Raw genomic sequence first — 27,447 nt, 5'->3', positions numbered from 1 at the left:
GGTAACTGGCCTCGCTGTGCTCCGCTTAGCGCTGTGGAGAAGGCAAAAAAAGGGGGTTGGGGGTTTCTGCTGTCGGTAACAGATATCCGTGTTTTGTACGGACTGGACCACGCGGCACTGAGGCGGAGAGCCCCTGCTAAAGCGCCAAGATGTTGAACATGTGGAAAGTGAGGGAGTTGATGGATAAAGCGTGAGTACGCCCGTGGTTTTCTCTTCCAGAGCGCCGGTATATTTTTTTTTTTTACAGGGCCCGTAGTTGTAACTTGTGCAGACAAGGCGCTCGAGAAGCTGGGTCGTGACGTCACGGTCTCAGCTGATAGTCGCTTATCATGGTTTCGCTAGCACAAATTAAATATTAAATTAGCCTAGTACGTCGTTTCAAGGCTCCATGCCCTATTTTTGCATGAACATTATAGTTTTTTTTTCACTTATGGAACTGGAAACGTCAAACCACGTTTTCCTAATTAACGTTAGACAGCTTTGTTGCTCATGCGACCAGTAGTATCCAGCTAGCTAAGCTACTTACAGCCTTGGTGGCGACCTGGCTGCAAGCTAACACTTGGTGTAGTCCACTGAAATCATGTACACTCCATGTGCAAACCCCAGCGGTGTATCTATACTTTTCTTTAATAAGGCTTTAGGTTGACGTTAGATTAAGTTATAACTATCGTCTAGAAACCGCGGTAGCATCCGCATTGCGCGCTGAATATGAGCAGCCTACTTTGGCTAGCCACATCAGGCCCATGTTTTGAACCGCTATTTTTGGCTGGTAGCTAGGTAGCCGGCTAGCTTAGTCACAGCAAAAGGGTGTGTATATGACATGAGTGATGGTTACTGCTGGCATCGCTTGTATCTCCAGCTGTCTTTTGATGGCAACCAGAAATGGTAAAATCAGTAATCGTAGCACCCGGCTGTTTTCACCTACTTGCCCTGGCCATGGTAGCTGCATTAAGTGGTGGGCCTTGTTGCCTTGTGCTCCATCATGCTAGCTACCGCTGAAGTACTCTGTATGTCGTGTCTGATACCGTGAGTGACTGTCACCTGTGTTTTTGCTCTGATATCGATTATCAGTGATTGCTTGTACCTTAACATAAAAGTAATACAGTAGCCCCTTTTCCAGTTTGGAGGGTCTTCCTAGTCCTTTTTTGTACATTTTGGGGTTCCAGCGAAAAACCTGCAGCACAGAAAATTCCAACGAATCCTGAACGCAATGGATCATACAGTAGTTACTGTGCAAAAATCAGAGCCCACCCTTTCGTTTATTTAATTTCCATTTACATCAGCAATTCATTTTCCAGTGTCAGAGAAAAAAAAACCACATTAACACAAACATTGTTTCTACATATCCATACAAAGTTTCAGTTGCATCCTCTGCTTCTCACAGTCCAAGTAAGTCAATTACAGATTTAGACTCATCAGTCTGCGAAACCTTACTCCACATCCCAGATGTCCGGATTTGGTATTCTAGCCCAAAGTTGCTCCTTTTTTGTCTGTTTAAAGGCTTCTTGACAGCTACACATCCTTTCACTCCCATAGTGGTGGTGTTGTTTCTCAGTGGAAGAATGAACAGAAACGCCTGTGGATATTTTAAGATCTGACAAAAGAGTAGAGCTTGATTTTGTCCTGCTCTCTTTATCTGATGGTGATCTACCAGGTCTTGCATGGTTTGTAGGTGTCCCATTTTTGTTATATCTTTTAGTATTTCCTCCAGCTTTGGATACTGCTGTTTTGTTTTTTCATTTAATTTTATTTAACCTTATCATTCCTTACGCAAGTGCATTATCTTATTTTTAATCCTCTCTATGCATTTTAGAGGCACATGGGAAAATAAATTTTAAGGGGAGCTAAGATATGATTGGGTAATTAGGCTACTTGTGTGAATGTGTCTCTTTGAAGGGGAACAATGTTAGTGAGACCTTTGGGAACACCTTTTATTAAAGTGGCCATACAAAGTGCACAAAAGTAAAGAGTAAGCAAATTACATACTGATACGTTTGATTATTATATTTAGTGTTGGAGGCCTCTGTGAAGTTTTCTATTAAATATGTTTTCTGCTTTTTGGATTTTGACACTGAGAAATGAATCAAATGTACTTGGTGGTAGCTTTGACTGGAAATTGTTCTCTGACTAACAGTACTCTATGTATTGTCATTTTGTTCAGTTATTGTACTGTTACACTTTTGTTGAAAATACTATATAAAATCCAAAAAATGAGATGTGATTATGGATGTTGTTTTAATATTTTGAAAACTTGGTGAGCTTGCTTTTCATCCGATAGCTAGCTCAAATTGTAACATAAAGCAGCTCAATGGAACTGAACAGAGAGGGGACAGTGAGTTTCCTCTGTATGAGCAACAGGGAGAGTGGACATGAGCTCCCTGAATTTATTAATATTTTTAATGGGGGGAAAAAAGTTAAAATGGTCGATCAGCGTTTCCAAGTGCTGATCATATGACCAGGTTGCACAGCGCTAACCTTCTGTCTACATTTACTACAGAGGGCGTAATGAACACACAATAGGCTGCCAGCCTATTGAAAGAGTACTATACCATGTGAGGGTAGGCCCTGCATTGAGCACAGAGGCCCTGTTCATTGTTAAATGATCCGCCCTTAATTTGAATTGCACTGTAGTGTATTGTACTAGGAACTGAGGAGGACATAAATATATAAAATATGGAATTAGTGTTTCATCAGTGGTAGTATTTTACCAGTTTAAGCCCACATTGCGTGCTGCTTAGCATATTAAATATGCTGGGCCTATTAAAAGTTGAGCTAGTTGGCACAGTACAACACCACATCATACAGCTGTGAAGACACTTCCTGAAAACCACTAAGCACAGAGATCTTTGTATCAGTGTGCTGATATTGAATAGCATTTCTGTCTTAAAGGGGCATTCTGGCCTCAACCTAAAGTTTAAAATTTAATTTGTGCCGTATTCTGTAGCACAGCAATATATCCTTCAGCTGTATCAGTTTCTCAGAATTTACAGTTTTAGGTCATTTCAGTCGTGGGCTGGAGGTTAGGGTACCAGCCTTGTGACCAGAAAGTTGCTGGGTCGATTTCCTAAGCTGACAGGACATGGCTGAAGTGCCTTTGAGTAACCCCCAACTGCTTCCTGGGTGCTGTGGATAGGGCTGCTCACTGCCCCCTATGTGTGCGTTCACTAGTGTGCGTGTATGTGTGTGTATCACTGCACGGATGGGTTAAATCTGCAAGCTCAATTGGTCAGTAGTTCTGATTTCTAATTCTAATTCTTTCATTAGTGTTCTCGCACTACAGTTCCCAGTTCAAGCATGCATAATGTAAATTCATCATACAATATCAACCAGTCCTAATTATTAACCTAGCTGCTGATCTGTGATTTTTAATAAATGCAACGAAGCTAGCATTAGTGTATAGCCATTCTGTCTTTATTCAGCACAAAAAGGACACCAGAGACAAGTTTTTACCCTTTCAGCCAGTGAAAAGAAGCCAAACTGCTCTAAGGTATCTAGAGCCAGCCACTTTGCTAACTTCAGGTTTTAGCTTGTTAGCTTCCTCATCTAACTAGTCAGTTATGTCATTTGAATAATCTATGCTTTCCTTTGTAATTATGGGTTGATGATACACTTAGGCCTGGATCAGACTGCCCAAATCAATTTATGGCATATCCAGATTGAATCTACATTGATTTTTGATGGTCTAGGGCTGCAACAAAGGACTAATTTGATAGTCGAATTATCTTATCGATTACTGAAACGAATAATTGATTATTCGGATTATGAATCACTACATTACCAAATTTTAAATTTAGCTAGAAGTTGTTTTATGCATTTGCTAACTAACAGTGAAGACAATGAAGATGAATAACATTTAGAAATTCACTGTTTTAATGAACTTTCCTGCTAATACAAAAGATAAAAGAATAAAACTCCAATAAATTTTTCCTGTCCAAATTTATAACCAAGGATGTGCAAAGTAGCAAAATAACAAAACTAAATCAGTTTTCCTTTAATCAAGTAAATAAAAAAATCAATCTAAATTTAAATGTTAAATTTAAACAGTGCAGTCTGTTCTCTGTGCATTCTGCTGTCTGTCTACAATTTGCTGCAACTAAATTCTATAGTCACAGGTCTTTAGTGAAACGGAGGAAAGTCAGTATCTCTCTGCCAAATATTCATGCTTATGCCAGAGAATTTTAAAGTGTTTGGAGGATGAGATGATGCACCTCTATCTCTCCTGCATCCACATTTAAAATCTGCTTCACCAGTGTAGCTATATAGTTACTGACAACTTTGTTGTTGCCACAGCAACCCATGCAGTTATGTTGGTGATGTCTGGACACAAAAATCCGATCTGATTTCTTGCAAAAAACAGGGCAGACAATCGTCTCAAAAGACCCAATTAAAAAAAACATATCTGATTTGCCTGCTATCTGAGCATAGCTTTATTCCTTTTTTCTGAATTTACAGCAAAGCAAGGACAAAAATGGACAAAAAGCATGGACAAAAAGGACCTTGGAGTAATCTCTTGAACTATGATTCGATTTAGGTGTATAATACCAATCTCTTATGTTTCCAAGGGTATTCAGTTTCCTTGTGTAAAACCTCATTAATGGATATGCTTTTGCTTATGGAACTTTTTGGGAAGCTTGGAATTCTCAATAGATCAATACAAGTGTACGCTAAGATTCATTTTTAAGAATGCGCTACTCGAATTTGAAAAGTTAATAAGCAAAGTAAACTCTGTCGGGACTTGGTGCAATACACTGCTGCAGGGGGGTCTAAGAGCAGAAGTGTGACACCTTGAAAATACAACCTGGTCATGCAAAGAACTTTATTGGATTTTGTAATAAAGGAATTAGGTGTGAGGAAAAGCTACATGCAGTTATGCCAGCCAGAGCCTTCAGCTTTAACCATTTGTAACTTTTCTGTTGACTTATACCTGTTTGAAAGATTTTTAAAAGTGAGACAATGTTGAAAAATCGAACATGTCATGTTGTGAAATTTCAGTTTGTTGAAGTTCAGAGTGACTTTTTATCTTTGTGTAAACTGCTTACCTTGTGCAGAATCTCTGCAGAATCCATGAATAGTTTTGCCCCAATTTAACAGAAAGCCATTTCTAAGGCAGTTTGCACTGCATGATGTTTCGCAGGAAATGAAACAGGCTATTTTTTTAAAGGAAAGTTGAGATTCTCCCGATTATCTACTCTGCACACGTTAATCACTGTCCTGAGGAAGAACTTTTCACTGACTATGCAGTTTAGCTTGGCAATATAAATTCTTTCAGGGCATTCATTGCAATTGCTCAGCGTTCCTTATCACAGATTTCTTGCTCTTTTTTTTTTGGTGGATGCCTGTTGCACGGGACAAGTCCTTTTGTCAGGTCACTGGAATGGATAACGTGGCTGATGGCACCTGTTAGACATGCATGAAATCAGCTGAATGTTGTTATTCGTACAGCTGGCTGATACTCATGCAGGATGCTCAGGGTAGAGGCTTTTTTCCTTGTCCTTTATTAGTTATAATCTTGTTAGCTGATTTTTCTTTAGAAAACTGCCTTTTATCCTGATTTTAGTTATGAGTTCATCATATTATTTGCTGAATTTTGCAATGGTTTAAAATTTAATGAAAGTAGATAATAAAATTGCAGGAATATCTGTTTATTAAACACTACTAAAACACAATTACTTTGAACTATGATTTCACCAGCAAGTGCAGTTGCAGTTCACTCAGTTTGTAATGTTAAAGGTGAATTCCACATAATTCGGCATAACTCATTAACATGTTAACATCAAGTGCACTATTCTCCAGAACTTGCAAAGTCAGAATTGTTCACAGCAGTGGTGATAACTGGTTCCAAAATGTTGTCTAAAAATATTGTTTTATTGTGTTATGACAATTTTGTGCTAAGATTGTGGCCTAAAATGTATTTTTTAATCATACATGGCCTAATAGACCCTAAGGAAAACTTTCAACTGCAACTGTTAACTGTTATCATTTTCAAATGTTTTATTGAATATTATCTCAAATATTGGAATAGAAGACAGGCTCAAGACATGTTTCACTTTAATAATTGAAGAAAAACTTTTTTTGAAAAACTAGTATTATTATTATTATTATTATTATTATTATTATGCACTTTCTATGTATTCTTTTTGCTTTTTAATGAAATTTAATTTTAAAAATACCATATGGTAGAGAAAAAAATCACTGATAATTATTTTCATAGCAAATTGCGTTACACTGTTAAACCAGGGATCCTTAATATATAGGGATTAATTAATATATACATTCTTAATAAATTAATTGAGAGATTTATGTCAAGGTTTGGCTATTTTGAATCTTTAAAAGACATTGATAGTGTGCTTGCTTGTGTGTTGATTGAGATTTATGTTTACAATGCCTTTTATGCAAATTTAACCTCTTATTCTCCAGGGTATATTTTGGTTTGTCCATTTTTTTGAATTTACATGACCAAGGCAAATTATAGTAAGGCAAATTATTCAGTAAGTGCATGAAATAAATGCAGATTTTTATATTATTTATTTATTTTATTTTTTGTAAAAGCTCCCCTCAAATTAACAGAACATGTGTTTTATGATCATGCACATATTGCTATATGCTTACAATTTACTGCTGAAATCCAAAAATCTTAGACACTCTTTTTATTTTTTTATAAAAATACTTTTTACAGAGCAGATCACTGAAGAGACGCCATCTGTTTATAGTTTATAGCCCAGTTTTGTGGAAAAATGGGTCGGCTTTCAGTAGACAAAAAATTGTGAGTTCAGCTTCTTTTATTATAAGGGTTTAAAATTACATTACCCATCTATTTGACTGGAAAGAAGACGATTACAGTTCTCATATGACCCCCCACCTTTTGAATGTAGCTTATGAAATATGAAAGTTGTGAAGAATATGACAGTGCATTTTGGAACCACCGGTGGTCCCAAGGAGTTTTAAAGGTTCAAAGTACTGAACTCTTCAAATTGACCATCTCCCTTTCCTTGGGGCTTGCTTCCCCCACAAACATGTCCTGACCATTTGGTTTTCATCTGTGTTAGCAACTACTTTTGTTCTGTCTCCATCAGAACGACCACCTCCTTCACCATTCGTATTCTTGTCTGCATCTGGAAGCTTCACGTGCTTTTCCTCAGAAGTTGCAGGTAGTCTTTTTTTAGTCAGCAGTGGTGGAGCAGGGAAGCTGAAGCCACTCCGAGAGCTTTTAAGTGTTCCATATAGGGTTCTTTTGTAGGCCTCTGGTCTGTAGTGAATGTGTAAGCAAGCTTACCCACCACTGCTAGTGGGGGGAAAAATACAGCAAAGTAAGGAGGAGAAATGGCGAGTATAGCACAGCAGGCCCATGGAACAAAGAGGCAGAGGATATAAAGGTTGGCAAGATGCCCCTACACCTGTCTGTGTCCCTTTCTCTTTGCAAGAAAGAAAGCTCACTCTCTTCCTTTTGTCTCTCCTGCACATTGAATATTCTAGTAGAATACGCTGCGCAATGTGCAGTGCACAGTTCAGTGTGTGCGAGAGTGTGAGGGAGTGTGTGGAATGTGTTTCGGTGTGGCTGCTATTCGGGCCGCCTGCTTTCATAAACCGCCATCATTCATTATTCAGTTGCCTGAGATTTCCCTTGTAATCTTGGGCCTGCTTTGCTGCTCTCCCCTCTCACTCAGTTTCTGAACCACGTCGTCTGCCACCCCTCCATGCGCTGTTTTACTGTAAAACCTCACTGTTATGGTAATCCACTGCCATTGAATACCCTCAGCCCCACGGAACCACAAAGGTTTGTTTATGTTCAGGCTGAGTCCAGCATGCTTTTAACTATCTTATTTATATTGCAAGAGTGGCTCCAGAATATTTGGAAAATTTGGCACACTTGTATTTTAGTCATGAAACTTTTGGTAGTTTCAAAAAAAAAAAGTGTTCAGAATTGGTAAACTATTGGGTAATGGATGTAAAATTGTAATGAAGTGGAGCTCTAGTGTGCAGTCACTACAGTCATATTGCAATATATAGTGAGAGGATATTTTCCAGCCAATCTGTCAGACAAGGACTATTATCAAGACTTCATATGTAAGAGTAATGCTTTTTAAATGACCATTCTTCAGTGGAACAAAACCTCACAGCCCTGATTCTGTCTGAGGTTAGTGCCGGTCTGCCTTAGGCTTTTTAAGGTACTTGAGAAGGGACTAGCTAAACTCTAGTGTCTAGTAAATCTTCTCTTGCCTGTAGAAGGTTGTGGATTGCCAGTCCTAAACTGCACTGACTAGCTCCACCGGAGATCTTCCATGTTGTAAATGTTGGAGCAATAAAGTAGTATGGTTGTTTAAAGTGTTGTGTTTCATGACACAAAAATGTGAACTGTGAAGAAGTTTTCATCTAGTTAGAGCAGTAAATATGCTCTTACCGGAACAGGCTTGTTTAAGCTGGCTGTTGTTGTTTGCCAGCTGCCACAGAATTGGATTAAACTTTCAGACATGAAGACCATGTGTGCAGCTTTGGCCTCCATCTGATTTGCTTTGCAATTTTGTGGTTTTTGCTTATGAAAGCATTTACATATCAAATTTGCTCTTCTCTTAGCTATATCCTTGGGAAAGTCCCTGCCAAGTTCAAAGTTTCTTCAGGTCTGATGCATGGACTTCCTTTCCTTGGCCATGATCTTTAGTTAGCAACTTGCAGCTCCCCTCTCTCTGTGAAAGGCAGCCTCTAATCACTTCAGCGTTTGGGTTCTCAGGAATTTTGAACCATTGCTGACTTTCCTTTGTATGCTAAAATCAGACCACCTCACTCTGACCACGGCTGAAAGATAAATCTTTCTGAAATGAGCAGCACTTACCAATTGAGCCACCTGCTATTGCAGTCATTTTCTAGAAAGCTGCTTGCTTTCCATCTGATGGCTGTCTTCCACACACCATCCAGCACCACGAGGTCATATAATGACTTCCAGAGGTTTGATTTCCTCTTCCACCCCATTTTTTACCCAAGGGATGGGAAAAGTGGAGGAAGAATTCATGTTTTTGATCTAAATGACATTAGTGATGATTAGTGGAAAGTGCTAGCAGCTGTTGGGAAAGCTAGCATTCTTAAGTACTCATCTCAGCTCCAGGGTGGTGTCAGACAGCTGTGTATGGTGGTGTGATTTATTTTATGTACCTATTTTTTTTCTTTGTAATTGATTTAGTTATTTACCTGTTATTACCATCGTGTGTAGTGATTGGTAGTATATGAAGATTTTTACTGTGTATTCTAAATCTGCAAGTCCTTGCTCTGGTTCAGGCATTTTCGTCATAGTGGGAATGTCAGTGTGATGGGATCTGGAAATATATGCCATGACTAACGTACACTGTGGCAACCCTTTTAGTACTTTTGAGTGTCCTGCTACTATCTCGCTTGGACTGTATCCCTACACTTATGTGGTGGCCCTTCAATGTTCAGTGTTTCACTTCAGATTTCCGTTGAGCCAGATTGCTGGGTCATTCCTTCACTCGTTTAGTGTTTCATTCTATGGGGTTTTAGTCCTTGACAATAGTGTCAAATTAATTATATAACTGAGACAGATGACTGTATTAACACCAAATTTTAGAGAAGCATTTGGGTGGACTTTCTTGGCTTGAACAAATACCGTCTGCAGTGTGGCCTATATAGTCATGAAGGAAAATACCCAAGTTTGAACTCACATAGTTTTAATTCAGCCACATTATCACCTGTAATAGTTACCCAAAAAAAGTTCAAAATTTGTGTTCCACTGAGTTTGCTGTGTAAAACCACAGAGAACGTCAGGACATGGCTGACTTTACATTAAAAGAAAGTGGAGGTGTAATATTTCAAACAAAGACAAATTTGTATATGTATAATAGAAGCTGGTATTTTGTTAAATTATATACATGTAAAATGCAAAATAAAGCTAAATCAGTTGAATTCTTGGATATGGATCATCTTTTACTACATCTGTACACGAACATTTAATGTTTCATGTTTTGTTTTTATTCATAATAATCTTGTAATTATGGTTTTCTTTTGTTGTAAGTCACATTATCATAGGACTAAAGTCTCTAATGTACTATTTCTACTTTCTTCTTTGTCCTGACCAGAGTAATAGACTATCTTTTGCATTCACCTTTTTTTAGTTAAGGAAATCAAATCAGAGGCACCAACTCGTCTTCCTTCCATGCCTTACACTACCTTTTTTTAAATTACTATTTATTTGGGTGTCTGTGGGTGGTTATGCTGTAAATCTACTCTTATGACCTTTTCAGATTGCTTTGTAAATGAGCAAGTTCTCATCATGGGTTATCATTCCCACACCAACTCTATGGTCTTGTCTTGCCCTTTCCAGCTGTTTCCTGCCATTTTGTCTCTGATTGGCAGATTGAGCCTGGGAAAGACTACATCCTTTGGCAGAAATTGTTAATCTTATGATTGCTTGGTACATTCTACACAAAACAGAACCATCACTAAGGTTTTCATTAAGGGATGCATCTGAATGTGATTAAACCTTGGCAGACCATTCACTCTTCTCAATTCCACAATCATGAGGCAAATTGAGAATGACCTGTTCACAAGTCTTACCACCCCCATAGATAACCATGTGCCAAGTGAAAGATTCATGCATTTAATCGTAATCTTAATTGTGGTGATTGTTTTTGTCTGTGGTTTTGATTGAATTAAGATGTTGAGACGCTCATGTGGTTTTCCTTTCTCCTCATCTTCCAGTACCAACGTGGTGATGAACTACTCAGAAATAGAGTCCAAGGTTCGAGAAGCCACCAACGATGACCCTTGGGGCCCTTCGGGTCAGCTTATGGGCGAGATTGCCAAGTAAGTGGTGGTTACTGGGCAGAACACCACAGAGCTCTCAGACATTGATTGACCTGTCTAAGAGTTCCCTCGATGGGATTTACTAAATTTCACCAAAGAGTTGTCTTTGACATGTTGGACACTTGTTTTTGAGCATCTTTGCTTAAATTTGTGTAATTACTTGTAGATTCCTTAATTACTTCTTGTATTGTTTGACTTTCCGGAATGATAAGCATTTGCTTGGGCTCACCAGAAATTCAGTCTGCTGATTAATATATGGTTGTTTCCTCACACCATACAGGTCCACATTCATGTATGAGCAGTTCCCTGAAGTGATGAACATGTTATGGACCAGAATGCTGAAAGATAACAAAAAGAACTGGAGGAGAGTTTACAAGGTACATTGTCCAATGTTTTTCACCTGTCTTAAAAATAAATAAATACAGGGTTTGGATGGTCATGAAAATCCTGGAAGGGTCATGGAATATAGAAATTTGGTTTTCCAGGCCTGAAAAAGTCATGAAAATAATAAGTGCTGTAAAAATCCCATCTTCATGTTCATCATCTCATCACATTTGAAGCACTGAAGAGTCTCTCCTAAAACCCTCTCCTAAATAGTGAAAAAAAAAAAAATTGTGTCAAAACTCAGAAATATTGCTGAATTGGATGGGACTGAAATCACTGAGAAACTTTGGATACCTGACAAATACGTTAACTCGTCACACCATGTAAAATCTAATCCCTCTCTAATTGAACTTCAGTTAGGTAACTCATTTTGCTAGCTAAATAAACATGTCTTTCTTATTGGTAACTCATTTGATTTTGAGATAAACGTAATGAAATGGAGAACGATCCACCTAATCATAATGTGTGTCCATGCACAACGCGTATGTATTATGTGTTAAACCACTCTTTACAAATAAAACAGATGGACTTGTTTGCACATGAGAATATGGGATGATGGAGGAGTCAAAATAAAATATATAGGCTATGAAATTATGGAACATTGATGTGTTAAGCATAATGACAGATCCGTTCTCCGAGGATAGAGTGTTAAACCTGGTGCAGATATCTTTACATAGGTCAGTTTTCAGTTTCACTTGCAGTCATTCTATTTAAACTGCATTTTGACTAATAATTTTGGCTAATAATATTTAAATGTTAAATTAATATTTAGATTTATTTAAATTAATATTTAGATTAATATTTAGATAATGTCCTCCTGGAGCAGCTGTCTATAAGTTAAATTAGTGCTGGGTGGTTACTGATAAAATTCAGTATCATGGTATTTTCAAACATATCACAGTATCATGCCGTCAGGTTAGGTTCAAGTTTAACATTAATAAAATTAATCATTTTTCTTGAATTTCCTTATTTTTATGGATTTTAAGCAAATGAGTTAAATATGAACCATCAAGGACTGCATGCCATGAGTAAAGTGCACAAAATTAAATGGTCCTTATCTGTCAGTTATATCACTAAAACCGGAAGTGGTATGTCAGTATCATTAGGTATCAGTAGGTATAAATGGCATATTGTACAGCCCTGTGCTAAATGTTTTGCATTGAAATTTCATTTTATGTCCTGGAAAAGTCATGGAAAGGTGCCAGTGACCCATTGTTCTGTATGTTTGATCATATGATCAGTGTTTGAATACACTTACTTGTCTTAAAGATGTAACTGAATAGTACTGTAAATGTATTGTCTTGTTTTAAACAAATTGAAAGCCATTGTCGCAGAAGTTTTCTGCATGTTTTATTTTGTTAATTGTCATCCTGTTTTTCCTTCTCTGCTCAGGCCTTACTACTACTAGCGTACCTCATCAGAAATGGATCTGAGCGAGTTGTCACAAGTGCCAGAGAGCACATCTATGATCTGCGCTCATTGGAAAATTACCATTTTGTAGGTAAGTGGAGTTTTAAAGTGATGCATAAGGCTAGGCAGAAACAGGTAGATACTGGCGTGTATTAAGAAAGGTTGGCAGTCATTCTAGCTTATTTTCTTGGAAACACCCAAGAGAATAAGCTAATGAGGGGGTCCCAGCAACTCAAGACATCCAGCTGGTCACATGAACAAATGGGTACATTTTATATATAGATTACCTTTTAAAGAATGTGCTGTTACAAAGTCTGCTATATACAGTGTTCATAGATACAAACATAACCACAGAAGCTATTACTGAAAAAGGAACTACATACATATTTGTACCAGGAGTAGGATTCAGTATTCTATGATATTTCTGTAAATTAGAATTCAATTTCACTAGGATGCACAGGTTTTGTTTTATTTATTTATTTATCTATGTATTATTTATCTATTTATTTTTTTCCTGAGCAACAGCAGTCAGTTTGTTGTAGCCTGCAGTGTTAACCAGATGTTTTCAAAAAGAAACACATGGTTATGCATCTGATGGCATCTGGAGAATGCAAGGATCTCTAAAAATGTGCATTGTTTGTTTTTTTTTGTTTTGTTTTGGTTTTTTTTTTGGTTGAAACATTTGGGATGAAATTGTGTTGTTATTCCAGTTAATTAATTAATTAGTTAATCTATTAATTAGGCAGAATAGTAGGTCAACTTTTTATACAGTAGTTTTCTAAACCAAGTTTACAAAATGCCTCCCAATAAAATATTAAAAGCATATCAAAGATAAAACACAATAAGCAACATCATGGCACACTAAAATACTTCAAATAATCAGAAACCATAAAACACTAGAAAAAATAAGACTTAGAAATAAGCTACATGTAAAGCCAAATAGTAAAATGGGTTTAAAAAGACTGTTCCAAAGTTTAGGGTATTAGATAATTCATTTTTGTCCTTGGAGCAGCAAAAAAGCCTTGATTAGAGGACCTCAAGGACCTGGCACTGTTATATGGAGCTTATGATCACAAATGTATTTCTGCAAAGCCTGATGGGTAAGCACCAGTAATTTAAAACCAATTCTTAATTTCTGAAACTAGTAGCCAGTAAAGAGAAGAAAGCCCTGGGTTTATGCCCTGCTGTACCTTTAGTCTTTGACCAAGACAGGTAAATAAGGCATTACAATAGTCAAAAAATGATGGCATGAAGCATGAATAACCCCTTTGTGTCCTGAAAGAACAAGGTGCATTTATTTTTGGACATATTGCCTGGAATTGACAGGGTTGAGTTTTTAGGAAAAGGTTTACCTTTTGATACTAGTGAACCAAGCTGCAAATCCCTAGAAATACTGTTTATAGCCTTCAACCAGAACCTCTGTTTTGCCTTTGTTTAACTTAAGGAAGTTATATCCAGTACTTAATGAATACCATGTATACCCAGAATGGGTCATTCAAATGTGGTAATTTTCTATAAATGCATTTAGTGAATTGTTAGTGTTGTAGTAGGTTTATAAATGAGACAAAAAAGAGCCCAGTGACTCTTTTTAGACCACAGCAATGACTGCAGTGATTGTTCTTCAAGGAGATTCGCTCTCACATAAGCTTCACTTAGCAACTGTAGCTCCAGCAGTGCACAGATGTTCTGTGCACCACCAGATGAAATGATACTATAATTAGTTCTCTTACACATTTCTAACAGCTGATCATCTTTTAAAATATGAAATTATATTTTGACTTCATCGTATGAAGTGCATTTTTGTAAAAGATAAAACTACAGACATCATTGTAATACACACATTATGTAGGGTACTTTTCATTTAAACAGAAATGAGAAACCAATTCATTTCATTTAGCATTGTGTTTTTTCTGTATGTCTAGATGAAAATGGGAAAGACCAGGGGATTAATGTACGGCAGAAGGTCAAGGAAATGGTAGAGTTTGTCCAGGATGATGACCGGTTACGGGAGGAAAGGAAAAAAGCAAAGAAGAACAAGGATAAATACATTGGAGTGTCATCAGAAAGCATGGGAGGCTTCAGACAGAGTAACTGTAAGTGATAAGGAAAGAGCAAACATTGACTGTCATGACTGAAAATCTTTAAAGGTGTTATTTGCCAATTACTGCAGATACTTTGAGGATTAACCTGGAATCAAGTGTTACCCGCTGGCCCAGCGCTGTAGGAGTTCCACAAGGATTTGCATTCGGTCCTCTGAAGATTTTCCACATAGCACTCTGCAATCTCACAAATTCCCATTGGACTCCTTCCTACACATGATTGATCTTTTTATTAGAATTGTTTTGATTTCAGGGCAATCACTTGTTTAATGTTGACTCAGTGCGTCATTTGTAAGGCTTGTGATCATGTTGCTGTAAAAATAATCATATCTCTCCTCTTTGTAATGGAATATGTTTACTCTTAGATCTGTCTAATCAAGTTGGGATACTGTGTCCCCTGTCATGTCATTAGCATTGAAAGTTACACTACTCAGGAGTTTGCACTTTGTTTTCTTGCCTGATTTCCTCCTTTTGATTTCTGACACCTTTGATTTGGTGCATTGATTTTTCACTTCATTAGTCGAACCAGAGTCTCAATTTGTCAGTTAATGATGCCACATCAGAATTTGTTTTAGTCTCTTAGGAACAAACTGCTATTGACAGAGTAGTAGTCGTTTTGAGTAGTGTTTCACATAATTACACTTGCAGTATGTTTTTGCACAAATTTCAGGCTTTGTATACTTTGATTAACTTTATTTTTGGTAAGTTAAACAATGTGCATATCCCCCCCCTCCCCAATTCTCGCAACCTTGCATGCATAATGAGTGTCCCAGGTGGCACAGTTGGCTAAAAAGGTTGCATCCTCTTGTTGTGATGCCACATCTGTCTGTGGTCGCTTTCTCTTTCATTGTCAGTACAGAGCTACATTAGCCAGGTGCAGGTGTCTATTAGATCACATGCAGTATTGAGTAGCTAGTGCTCTTCGCAAAATGTCTTCAGCTGTTCTATAGCATTGCATGAGATGTGATGGCTAGTTATGCTTTATGACTTTTTCTGGTTTTGGAGTCCTATTAGGAGAAAAATGTGCATTCATTGTTGTAAACTATAGACAGCTACACAGTTCATCTCTGATTGAATAAATTGTAACTAGTTGCCAAGAGCCATGTGATATCAATCTTTGTGTCCTTAGCGGGAGAACGGTTCGACTCTGAATCCAAAAGCAAGTGGGATGAAGACTGGGATAAGAGCAAAGGTGGCTTCCCCTTCAGCGAGAAGCTAGGCGAGATCAGTGATAAAATTGGCAGTACCATTGACGACACCATTAACAAGTTCCGCAAGAAAGAAAGAGACGACTCACCTGACCGAATCAGGTTTGGAACTGTTCTTTGCACCAGAATGCTGCACTCTGAGCTGAATAAAATTCAAATTTTATTTTTATTTGACAGCAATTACTGTTATATTTTGCTTACATCAGAGGGAGTTAACTACGGTCCTGGAGAGAGAGCGCAATTTGATAATTCCCCTTCTCAAACAAACCCACTAAACCTGGCAATTAACTGATGAATTCAAGGAAGGAAATTCCCAAACTGTGCCCTTTATGACTGGAGTTGAGTACCCCAGGCTTACGTTTATGTAGAATCTACATAAAATCAACTGCATAAGATCGGTTTTTGACTTTTGTTGGCAGAAGTGATGGTTCAGTTCTCTTATTCAGAGGAGCATTTTAGGTATGGCACAAGTGCAACTTGCCCATTGTAAGATAAAAGTAAAATTTTATTTCCTCTCTTTTCTCTAGTGATAACGAGGAGGACAGAGTATCGCAGAACGGTCGGCCGGCCAAATCCGAGTTCAAGGATGAGGAAGAAACAGTGACAACCAAGGGTGTCACGCAGGCCACGGAGACCACTGCCACAACCACTACCACACGCAAACGTGGGGGAGTGCCCTCCAAAACGGTGGATTTGGGTGCAGCCGCACATTACACAGGCGACAAGAACAGTCCAGATGCAGACAATGCAAAGGTAACTTCCATTTGTTTAACACCACCCTTCCTCAAGTTTCTCATGGCCATAAAACCAGAATAAGGCTGCTGTGTTATCTGCTCTTCTATTACAAAGAATTTGATTATTGTAACATTTATGATCTTAACAAAAATCATATGTTGTAAAATTATGTGTATTTTCTAGACCAAGTAGTGTATTTCAAATGAAGATAATTGGAGTCATATTTGGAGCTGAATGTCAATTGCTGTTGCAAAATTAAGTCTTTGCTGCCCTCTTGTGGCAACAAGAAAATATATGCTTTCTCTCTCTTAACCCCTTCAGACATCTGGTAGTCAATCATCCAACACAGGACTTTCAGATTTGTTCTTGGTGGACTCTGGAGCAAATCAGTCTGCACCTACAGGTAAAGCTGTGCAAGCTAGTAAGTGTTTTCTGCTCATTTAACTGCACTCCAGGATTATGCCTAACCTAAATGGTACTTTTCAAACCTGTGAGTCCAGCTGATACAGTGAGTGATATGCTATGATCAAACAGTTGTAGTCCAGATTTCATACCATGGGGATGGACTACTATGAGTTGTGTATCACATGCAGTTCTGGCACGGGTCTAGTCGTTCGGGAACAAGGAAATTATTTGTTTTCTGAGAACTCTCAAATTTGTGTGAATTGAATTTTTTTAGCTAGTAAGCAGGTCTTGAAGTCCAGTCCATCTCCTGGCCTCATTCTCACAAGAAAACTTTACTCTGAAAGTTGGTGCAACTCTTTGCTTAGACAGGGTACCAAGATCAAGACCTTCCAGAGAAAGTTATTTAGAGCTGTAGACACAGCATGGTCCAAGTGGCCCAGATGGGGGCTGTAGTCTGTCTGGGAGTGAGTGGGTATGTGTGCATTGCACAGATGCTGCTGTCCCTCTTTATCTTGTCAGCAGCCCAACAGCTGTGCCCTGTCCCCCAGCATCACTCAAAAAGACACAGGCTTACGATGAGGGGTGTGTATGTGTGTGTTCACAGACAGGCTTATTATTTATTTTGTGTTGTAAAAAGTGTCTTGTGCATGTACACAGTTGTCTTCACCAGTATCTGATTCCTTACTGTTGTGCACTACGCTATTCTTGTGATTTATTGTCTTGCGATCACATTTGTAGCTGTCAATTTAATATTGATTCTCCATAGGTGGCAGCTCTGACCTCATTGCTGGCTTTGCTGATTTCTCCTCCCCGGCTGCTTCTGCTAGTCTCCCTTCAGCTTCTGGTACGTGTGAAGCTTTGACTATCCATACTACAGATGGCACAGATCTGATACTAGGTATCGGTATTGGGCCGATATCAGCAGAAAATGCTGGATTGGATAGTGGAGAAAAACAAGAATGAATCTGATCCACTCCTGTAATTGTGTGATTCCATTCAAACCTGGAAATAATCAAGATTCTCTACTATTTCTAGGTTTCTATTCAAATTCAAGCAAATTTGTGACATTAGCCTTGTTAAAAAAGATCTTTTTTTATTGCTTCCTTTAAAGCAAAAGCCCACAGTTAGATGCTCATCTTAAGTGAAATGCTTTGATTTAAATTAGCACATTTTAATTAAAGCATAGTAGTTTTTAAAGAAAAACATATTGGATCAGGATCAATCAGCCAGTACTGAATGGTTTAATATTGGTATCAATATCGTGTCATCTCTAATCCACATGCTCTGCATGTTTCTCAGCAAAATGCTTAGCTTCTTCTAGACCGGTGGTCCACAAGTATATGTATATGGGCATTTTAGTGCTTGCTGTGCCTGTGGTGTCTGGTCAAAAATTAATTAATTTTTTTTTTATTAAATTACATTTTAATAAACATTAACACATAATCAGTTAATATTCATTTAATCATTTAAAATAAAAAAAACAGGGGAGCCAGAACTTTACAGAGGTAACATTTGTCTTTACATATGCTGCTATGCAAGCTGTCTGAAGTTAGCTTGATTATTTGTATTAGCCTTATTTTGCTATCATAAAAATAACAATAGCAGTGTAGCAATTAGCACTGGCAGACATGACCTTCAGAATTCAATATTAGTTAAAAGTAATAGATTGGCGTCTATTAGACAACAAATGATTTAAAAGCCCTTGCTTACTGGATGAGGTTACGGTTGTGCCCACTGTAAAACATCATTTGGACCACTGATGTAGACCAAGCTCAGATTTGTACTTGTTAAGTTTACATGTCCCTTTCTGCTTTTCCTGACTGCTGACTCTGGGGCCTTTACTTAGATTAAATGGGTCTGTAGAGGGCTGCAGCTCCAAAAAGGAATTCTGTGCAAAACTGATGGACCGTCCTATTATTATTATTATTATTATTATTTTTGTTTGTTTGTTTTTTTCCATCATGCTCTATGGGCCTGGGCTCAGTGCAGAGTAGGCTGCATATGGCTGTGGGGTGGTAAGATGACAGCCCCTTTAGCTTCTCTGAAGTGTGTGATCGGAGAGGCTGCATGCACACACAGACACAGGTCAGGGTAAAATATTGATGAGTGATGGGGGACTCCAGATGGAGCAGCTACCTGCTGAGCGTTATGGGGACAGACACCCGTCAGCTCCCATCACACACGCCTCGTCTGCTGTGACGGTGCCAAACTCTGAGTAGAGGTGGAGAGTCCTACTTATTGTATGTGTTTATGTTATAGGATCTAACCAAACAGCAGCCACTGTAAAAGTAGTAAAATCATGAGTATAAACTGAACAGTGGGAAGTCTGTCTGTAATGAACAAGCACATAGTTATTAGTGAGGAGCCCTGAGCCATCATTCTAAAGGCATTTTGTCTGGGGAGATGTATGAATGCTGACATCTTGGCATCTTTCTGGTGTGCAGTCGTGAGCTGTGTACTTTTTGCGTGGGTGAGTAGCTTGAGGCAGTAAATGTGACCTGCTCTGGCCTGATGTCTGAGGCTATTGTAATGTTGCTTCAGTTTTGCCACTTGCAAATCAGTACTCTACTGCTCTTGAGAGTTAGAGAAACACTGTATTTTTTTGGCATTGTTTTGTTACACATGGAAAATTATGTGGTTTTAGGATCAGTATCTGGGAATGGAGAGTTTGGTGACTGGAACGCTTTCTCCTCAGCAAGCCCGCCTGTCTCTACCAGCTCCTCTACTGTCCCGGACCTCTTTAGTGACGTGCCCCCACTCACCTCCAACCCTGCTCCATCATCCACTCAGCCTCCCTCCGCTGACCTCTTTGACCTGATGGGCCCCAACAATAGCAATCTCAGCTCCTCCCAAAGCATGACTTTCAACATGTGCTCCCAGAGCTCGGGGCTACCCATGTCTAGATCACAGGTAGGTTTTATTTTGGGACATTGATGGTCAAGATGTAATTTATTTGAAGCGAGTCACTTGAAGATCCTCCAAAAAGAGGTTCTGTCCATTAGAGTAGACTGTTGAGCAAAGGTTCCCTGATAAAAGTGCATCTGTTTATTTACTATGTTTTACTAACATGTCACATTACTTTTTCATCCAAGCAGAAGAATAAAATATAGCAATAAAATATGTTAAACAAATTATATTGCCCAAATCTGTGTATTGGAATTGACAGATTTATACATGCATCGGCCCACAATTCCCATATCGGTGCATCCCTCCTTTTAGTCTTTTCGGTCTTTTCACATCCTTCCTGATGATGATGATGATGATGTTGTTGTTGTTGTTGTTGTTGTTGTTGTTGTTGTTTTTTTTTGTTTGTTTGTTTGTTTGTTTTTTTTAACATACATTTTATGTCTTAATTTAGTTAAAAGTAGATTGTTCATAGTCTCAGTCTGCTTTTTCCTGGTTTACAGACTCTAGGGGGGCCCATGCACAGTTTAGGAAGTCCTTTGCTGCCACAGCAGATGAGTGGTCAGAAACCAGGGGGGAAAGTCTCAATGCCTGCCACGTGGTCTGACCCAAGCGTTAACATCAGTCTGGACTTTCTGTCCATGGGCATGAACCCTCCAAAACCATCACAACCCACTCTCAACACCATGATGCAGCAAGGTGAGGCACCAATATGCGTAGTAGGCATTATTTGTTCTTGAAATGTATTGGTATGTTGACTGGCTGTAGATATCAACTAAGACAAGTAATGTTGGTTTAGTTACTTAATTTACTGCCTACCATTTCATGTCTCAGATCAGTTCCTTTTACTTTGTCCCCCTTACAGGCATTCAACCACCCATAAACATGGTCACCCAGAACTTTGCTGGAATGACGCTCAACACACCTACAGGAGTGGCTGTCAGACCGCCCATAAACCCCGTGATGGGCAGTGGGGGCACAGGCATGGGAATGCCCCCCACTATGGCGACAGGCACCGTGGGAATGGGCTCCGTGGGCATAGGTGGAGTGCCCACTGGTCAGGGACTAATGGGAATGAACATGAACATGGCACCTGTTGGCTTGGGCCTCTCAGGTGGCCTTGGTATGCCCGTCATGGGCATGGGCCAAGGCATGACCCCTACCATGTTGCAACCCAAACAAGATGCCTTCGCAAACTTTGGCAACTTTGGAAAATGAAGGAAAGTGAGGATCCTCTGAAAAGAGTAACTGGTCCAAATACACCTTCTTAAAAGAAGGAGCTGCATCCAGTAAAATGGACAACACTGACAAAGCTAGCCATTGTCTGATTGATTGACCCTTCAGTCATTTCTCGTTATACGTTAACAGATAAACAGGTGGGAAGAAACCTAGAATCCGTTTTCCTGCTGGGGGGGTGGGGTTGGTCAAAGGGTGGGTGATTTGGTAGTGGTTGAAAGCAGAAGTTATATACTAAAAAAGGTGCCCTTTGCAGTTTGGTATGTTTGCCAATGGTTGTTTCAACACAGGCATCACTTAAAGATGTGTTTTTGCATCAATTTTCACAAACCCCCCTCTCACCATTTTCAAATCTATATGAATTCAGGAATTACCTCAACGTCCATTGTTCATGCTGTGACTAAAACGATGCAAGTGGTTTATTTTGTAAATATTTTTTGTTTCCTTTTTTGGTTTGTGAAGAAGAAAATAACTATAAATTATTGCGCTGTTTTACTCAGAGTTCTCAGATGGTATGAGAGGAACAATAAGCTTTGAAAGACACAGGAGTACAACAGGTCCTCATTTCATTAGTCTTTTTTTTTACTGTCACATTCCGCATAGCGTTATTTTAAATCCGTCAAATACAGACATTGGACACTCCGTTCAACAGCGTCTTTGGCTTGAGGAGATAGAGCATAAAGGCCAGTATAGCTTGACTTATCTGTGTCTCTAGTGGCATTCTGTTCTAAGAATCTAAGCTGCCCTGTCCAGTAAAGAGTGCCTGTCGTTGAAGAGGTTGCCTTTTAATGATGAAATCGATCACTCCAAAGGCCTGAAACATAACGTTTTGGTCAACAGGTATGGCTTTCCAAAACAAGTCCTTGTTTGGGCGGGTCAATGATCATAGGTTACATGTAGAACTTTAATTTGTTGGAATGCTGAACAGGGAAGGATGGGATAGACTTTACTGTGAATTTCTTGAGAGAAAAGAGCGAACATGATGTTTTGTGACCTCTCTCCATTACAGAAGGTTCTTATACTGTTCAAGTTGAAGGTTATGTCTCAAGTTGCGCAAGCTGTCACAGTAGCGGAAGTGGTGTTGCAAATATAATGGGTAACTACTTGAATTGGTGTTTATAATGCCTCATAACTGTCACAACTAACATGTTACAATGCATGAAACGAACTCAAGTGTTTAAAAGTGCATCTTTTCATGCATCGCCTCAAATCAGTGTTACACTTGCCATGTCTGTCATGGGATGCTACGACAACTATAGGGTCAATGAAGGCATTGTGAACTCCAAATGAAGTCTGTCACATTTTAAGTTCTTGTCATTGTTTTCATTTACTCTTTTTCATACGCTGCTGTACACAGGTAAAATGAACAGACGGCCCTCCATTCCTCACTATCACATTCAAAATGACCAAATCTTTATTTTATTACTCTTGAGATTATTGTATAGGGGTTTAGTTTCCTATTTTAATACTTTAACATTATACAGAACCTGTGCATATTATGGTTTAGGCATGGGCCAGTTGTTGAGAAAACTCTTACTAGTTTATGCGCCTGTAAAAGAGAGAGAGAGAAAAAGATCAAGCGCCTCTTTCATGAAATAGTTCTTTTCAAATTTAACTTTTTGTTTTGATTGTATTCAATAAAAAAATTTTATGTATGACATTAAACTTCATTAACACTTGCTTTTATGCTTTATGTAATACTGTTTGTTATATTTTAGTAGTCAAGGTGAATAAGTAAGTCTATTGAATAAGTAAGTCGTGGAGACTGAGCTTGTGATTATAATTTAGAAAAAAGGTTTTGCCATTCATCAAATAAGCTTCGTTAGTTCTTGCTGTCCCCAGGAATTATAGCAAAGTAAGTGAAGTGGTTTTAAGGAAATAAAATCAGTGGCACCATGCAATATTTAAACCTCTATATTAAGCATCATAAATTTGGTTAAGTGGCGGCCGAGCTGCTGTTACAGGGAGCACAATGAAGTAACCCAGTGGTTCCCACCCCTGGCTCTGGAGCAGACCAACCCACCCAAGACCAGTGCCACTGTAATGTAAAGCTAGATGCTAGTCAGTCCAGCTAGCAGTACAAAATTTGGCCTGCTTGCAGTAAATCACAAGTCCCCAATCCTGGTTCTGCAAATTTTAGTGTTTTCTCTGCTCTAACACCCATGAAGAGCTTGGTAATTAGCTGATAAGATGGATCAGGTGTGTTAGAGCAGAGGTGCAAGGGTGGGAACCACTGGTGTAAATGATTAGGCGTGATTTTGTGACAGAACTCTGCCATCAGGTTACCAATTGTGAATTCTGGGTGTAAGAGTGAGACGACAGGCTGTACGTTTTAAGATCAAGCAACCAGGCAGTCAAAAACAACCAACAGGTGAGTAACACTGGTTACTGGCATTCTAACTCTAGTCCTGGAGACCCACAGCTCTGTTTAAAAATTCCCCTGCCCCTACACACGTGACTCAACTTGATAATTACATGATGAGTTAGATCAGGAGTGCTGGGGGCAGTGGTATTGGCTTAAAGTGGAATTGCACCATTTTTGTTTTTTTTTCTTCAAAATTTCAGTCCTTGAAATGTAAACAGAGTCTCTCAGAGTGTTCTGAAATGAAATGGTTCATTGTAGAAAAGATACAGACTTTCATTTTCATTACAGTGATGGTCATAGGAACCAGGGTCACGATGTCTACAACACAAGTATAGCCATTTTTATCCAAAGCACCAGTAAAGCTATACATCTTATGTTTTTATATGTAAGGATGGTGGATAGTCATAAAATCTGAAAAAAAAAAAAAACTAAGTCGTCTTTGGGGACTATTTTGCCTTACGACACCCTGCGTGTGCCCCTTCGACACGAATAGATTAAAATAAACTGATTAAAATAAATTTTAGACCAAACACTATCACAAAACTACTGTAAAACAATGTCTCAGTCGTCAGGCAGCATATTTATAAATATTTCATGTCATAATTTTCTGTGATGGAGCTTTTAGAGGCGTTAAACGGTTTAGATGTCTGGTTCCCATCACTACCACTGTGAACATTTCTGACTCGGTAAGTTTCTCTAGAACGAAGCATTTCACACAAAACTACATTGAATGACTGTTTACATATGAACCATTTAATTGTGGAGAAAATGTGAAACATTGGTGGCGTTCCCCTTTAACTCTCAGATAACCAAATAACCAAATATCAGTGTGTTGTAATGCAGCTTAAGAAAATTACTGACCTCTTTAAATTGTAATATGTAGATGAATGACCATGCAGATGTTTCCATAGTGAGACTATAAAAGGAAAGCATTCAGCACATAGATACAGGCCTACACACATAGACGGCACATTATGTTCAGTAGGAACGTTAACAGTGCTGCCATCTTGGGGTGATCAGTACAATTACAGAGCAGCAGTTTAAGAAAGGTAACATCCAGATTTACACTGTTTAAAGAAGAGAGAGCACAGGTTGGACATCATTATATAAAGAGGTTTGTAGGTTTGTGTGATGTTTATGCATAGATGTAGCCATGGTTAGTGAAGCACAGGTAACTCCTCGGTATAACTAACGTGTGAACTGTAGTTGGACAATTTTATTTACTATGACTGTAGTAACTGTACACTGTAACTCCAGCCATCTCTTAATCCATACTAAATATTTACCTCAGATTAGCTCCTTCTGACTGTGTTTTGGGAGTTTTATATGGTGTATGATGTTTGTATGTGCATGAAGCTTGGAAGTACTTCACACACTGGTATGCTGATGTGTGACTGTTTCTAAAGGAGCTCGTGCTAAACACAGACTTAATACGTTAAGCTAGCTGCCTGCACAACTTTATTTATAAAATAGGGAAAAAAGCAACTGACAAAAATGTCAGACATCCATGCAACCTAACTACCTATGTGTTCTTTAAATTTATTTATTTTCAGTATTCCAGAACATACATGTAAGCAAACTGTCAAAGAAATCTGCTTAGTACTTTGTAGTCATTTCTACAGCTGTACTGCTGGACTTAATGTTGCACTTTACATCTGGTATGTATTTGAATTGGAATTTTATGTTAGTTAGTTTCACATGAATGTTTAGGAACATGATAATGTGAAGTACATGTTGATTGTACTTGAGCTACTCTGTGATCAGTGGGATCCCATCACTGCTTTTAAGCATGAGATAAATCATGAGATAAATACATAAATGTAAATCTAAATATTACTGCACTCAGGCACTCCTCAGCTTCTTAGTTTCAATTTTCACAGTTCATTTATAGCCAACTGTTGGTAAGCGATGTGTTTTACAAATAGAGCACTATGTAAATTTTGGCTGCACTGCTACCCCTACTAGAAGGAGCCAGCCACAGAAACCACAGAAAAGAATAAAGTGTCTTAATTTTATTGTAGATGATAGAATGATGTGATCATTGTGATCATTATCCTAAAACACTGGCTATTTGATCTATAATATTGTGGTGTTTCACTGCACTGATGGGTTAAATGTGGAGGTGAAATTACTTATTGCTTTATACACTCACCAAGCACTTCATTAGGAACATATATACTAATACTGGGTAGAGTGTCCTTTTGCTCTCAAAACAGCCTCATTTCTTTCTGGCATGGATTCCACAAGATGTTGAAAACATTCCTTTGAGATTCTTGTCCATGTTGACATGATTGCATTTTACTGTTCCTGCAGATTTTTCAGGAGCATCATGCTGCTAATCTCACGTTCTACCACATCCCAAATGTGTTCTATTGGATTCAGATCCAGTGACTGGAAAGGCCACTGAAGAGCACTATAGTCATGTTCATGAAACCAATTTGAAATGACTTTTGCTTTGGGACAGTGCATTATCATGCTGGACGTAGCCATTAGAAGATGAGTACATTGTAGCCATGAAGGGATACACATGATCAACAACAGTACTCTGATAGGCTGTGGCATTTAGCTGATGACTGAATGGTATTAACAAGCCCAAAATGTGCCAAAAAAAAACACTCCTTGCACCGCCATTACACCACCTCCACCAGCCTGGACTGTTGACACAAGGCAGGTTGGATCCACTGATTCATGCTGCTGGTGCCAAATTATGACTCAACCATCTGTGTGCCTCAGCAGAAACTGAGATTTATCAGACATGACTCCATATTTCCAGTCTTCCAACTATCCAGTTTTGGTGAGCCTGTGCCAGGGTTATTATAGTCAACCAAAACTAATACTAAAACAAAAAAGAACAGTAGAAGAAAAGCTGGAGATGAGCTGAGCTCAGTCTGCTGTTGTGCTAATTGTGCGCTTATCATATACCTTCTATCACAGCATCCATAATACTACTAAAAACTAAACCTTTTCAGAAAATAAAAAAAAAACAAATGATGAATGCACTTTTAAGACTAACTGAAACTAAATAAAAACTAATTAAAGTTTAAATGCTATAATAACTCTGGCATGTGCCCACTGCAGGGTAGCGCTGTCGCCTCACAGCAAGAGGGGCCTGGGTTTGATTCCCCGGCTGGGTGACCAGGGAACTTTCTGTGTGGAGTGTGATTGTTCTCCCTGTGTCTGCATGGGTTTCCTCCTGTCACAGGGGTTGCTGGAACCAATCCCAGCGTAAAGTAACAGAGTACTTACATTCCAGCCAAAATTCTGACCAATGACTGAACACCTGTGTGAGTAATTTAATCATCGCACTGTGAAACCAACAGAACCATATTAAAAGATACAGTCACTAAAACCTGAACTCTGGTTCGGAATTCAGAAAACAAACTAATTGTGAAAACAGCCTAAGAAACCTTTTAGTGTGTATAGGTGCTTTATAAATTATACATTTATAAAAGACTGCCACCAAGTGAAAATAGACTTTTTAAGCATTGAGGCCTTTAAAAATGGCTGTGACTGAAAAACTTCATTAACACCACATGATAAAGTCGAACTAATGTGATCCTTTGGACTGGTGTCATCTATAAGTATATGACAGAGAAAAAAAGGAAAAAATCTGGTCATACAATTTATTCATTTTAAAAATACAGAATTTGCAATGTAAACAACAGCCACAAATGCATAGCCTGTAATTCTAGATTCTGTGTAATTGCCCTTAGAATATCATAGAATATATTCTATACTCTGGGTCAGCAACTAGTTAACAGGCTAAGGCTTACCCAGTAATGTTCAGAGACATGACTTAAGCTTGGGTCTTTACCGAAAGGCACACTGTAAAATGGCAACATCCACAGTAAAGAATATATCAATTAAATACATGTTACAAACTTCAAATGTT

General features: G+C 38.5%; 1 protein-coding gene across 2 annotated transcripts; it reads left to right on the top strand.

Annotated features, from left to right (window-relative positions):
- clint1b (clathrin interactor 1b) lies at nucleotides 1-22,869 on the top strand. Of its 2 annotated transcripts, XM_036588160.1 has the most exons (12): nucleotides 1-190; nucleotides 10,705-10,809; nucleotides 11,090-11,186; nucleotides 12,586-12,694; nucleotides 14,526-14,696; nucleotides 15,832-16,012; nucleotides 16,438-16,663; nucleotides 16,967-17,048; nucleotides 17,817-17,894; nucleotides 19,695-19,960; nucleotides 20,458-20,653; nucleotides 20,820-22,869. In XM_036588160.1, the coding sequence occupies exons 1-12, from the start codon at nucleotides 150-152 to the stop codon at nucleotides 21,170-21,172; spliced, it is 1,905 nt and encodes a 634-aa protein (XP_036444053.1). In that variant the 5' UTR covers nucleotides 1-149; the 3' UTR covers nucleotides 21,173-22,869. The 2 variants fall into 2 exon arrangements, with proteins under 2 accessions (XP_036444053.1, XP_036444054.1); XM_036588161.1 differs by lacking the exon at nucleotides 17,817-17,894 and having other exon boundaries at nucleotides 20,820-21,172.
- The last annotated feature ends 4,578 nt before the right edge of the window (nucleotides 22,870-27,447 follow it).

The sequence above is a fragment of the Colossoma macropomum genome, unplaced genomic scaffold, assembly GCF_904425465.1.
Source record: "Colossoma macropomum unplaced genomic scaffold, Colossoma_macropomum, whole genome shotgun sequence".
Classification (NCBI taxonomy): Eukaryota; Metazoa; Chordata; class Actinopteri; order Characiformes; family Serrasalmidae; genus Colossoma; species Colossoma macropomum.
The sequence above is the reverse complement of the archived record's forward strand: the minus strand, read 5'-3'. Positions and strand labels throughout refer to the sequence as shown.

Coding starts and splice junctions, on each gene's coding strand:
- clint1b (XM_036588160.1), top strand. CDS start 150: ATGTTGAACATGTGGAAAGTGAGGGAGTTGATGGATAAAGC. Junction 191..10,704: donor AGGGAGTTGATGGATAAAGC/GTGAGTACGCCC, acceptor CTCATCTTCCAG/TACCAACGTGGTGATGAACT. Junction 14,697..15,831: donor AGGCTTCAGACAGAGTAACT/GTAAGTGATAAG, acceptor TTGTGTCCTTAG/CGGGAGAACGGTTCGACTCT.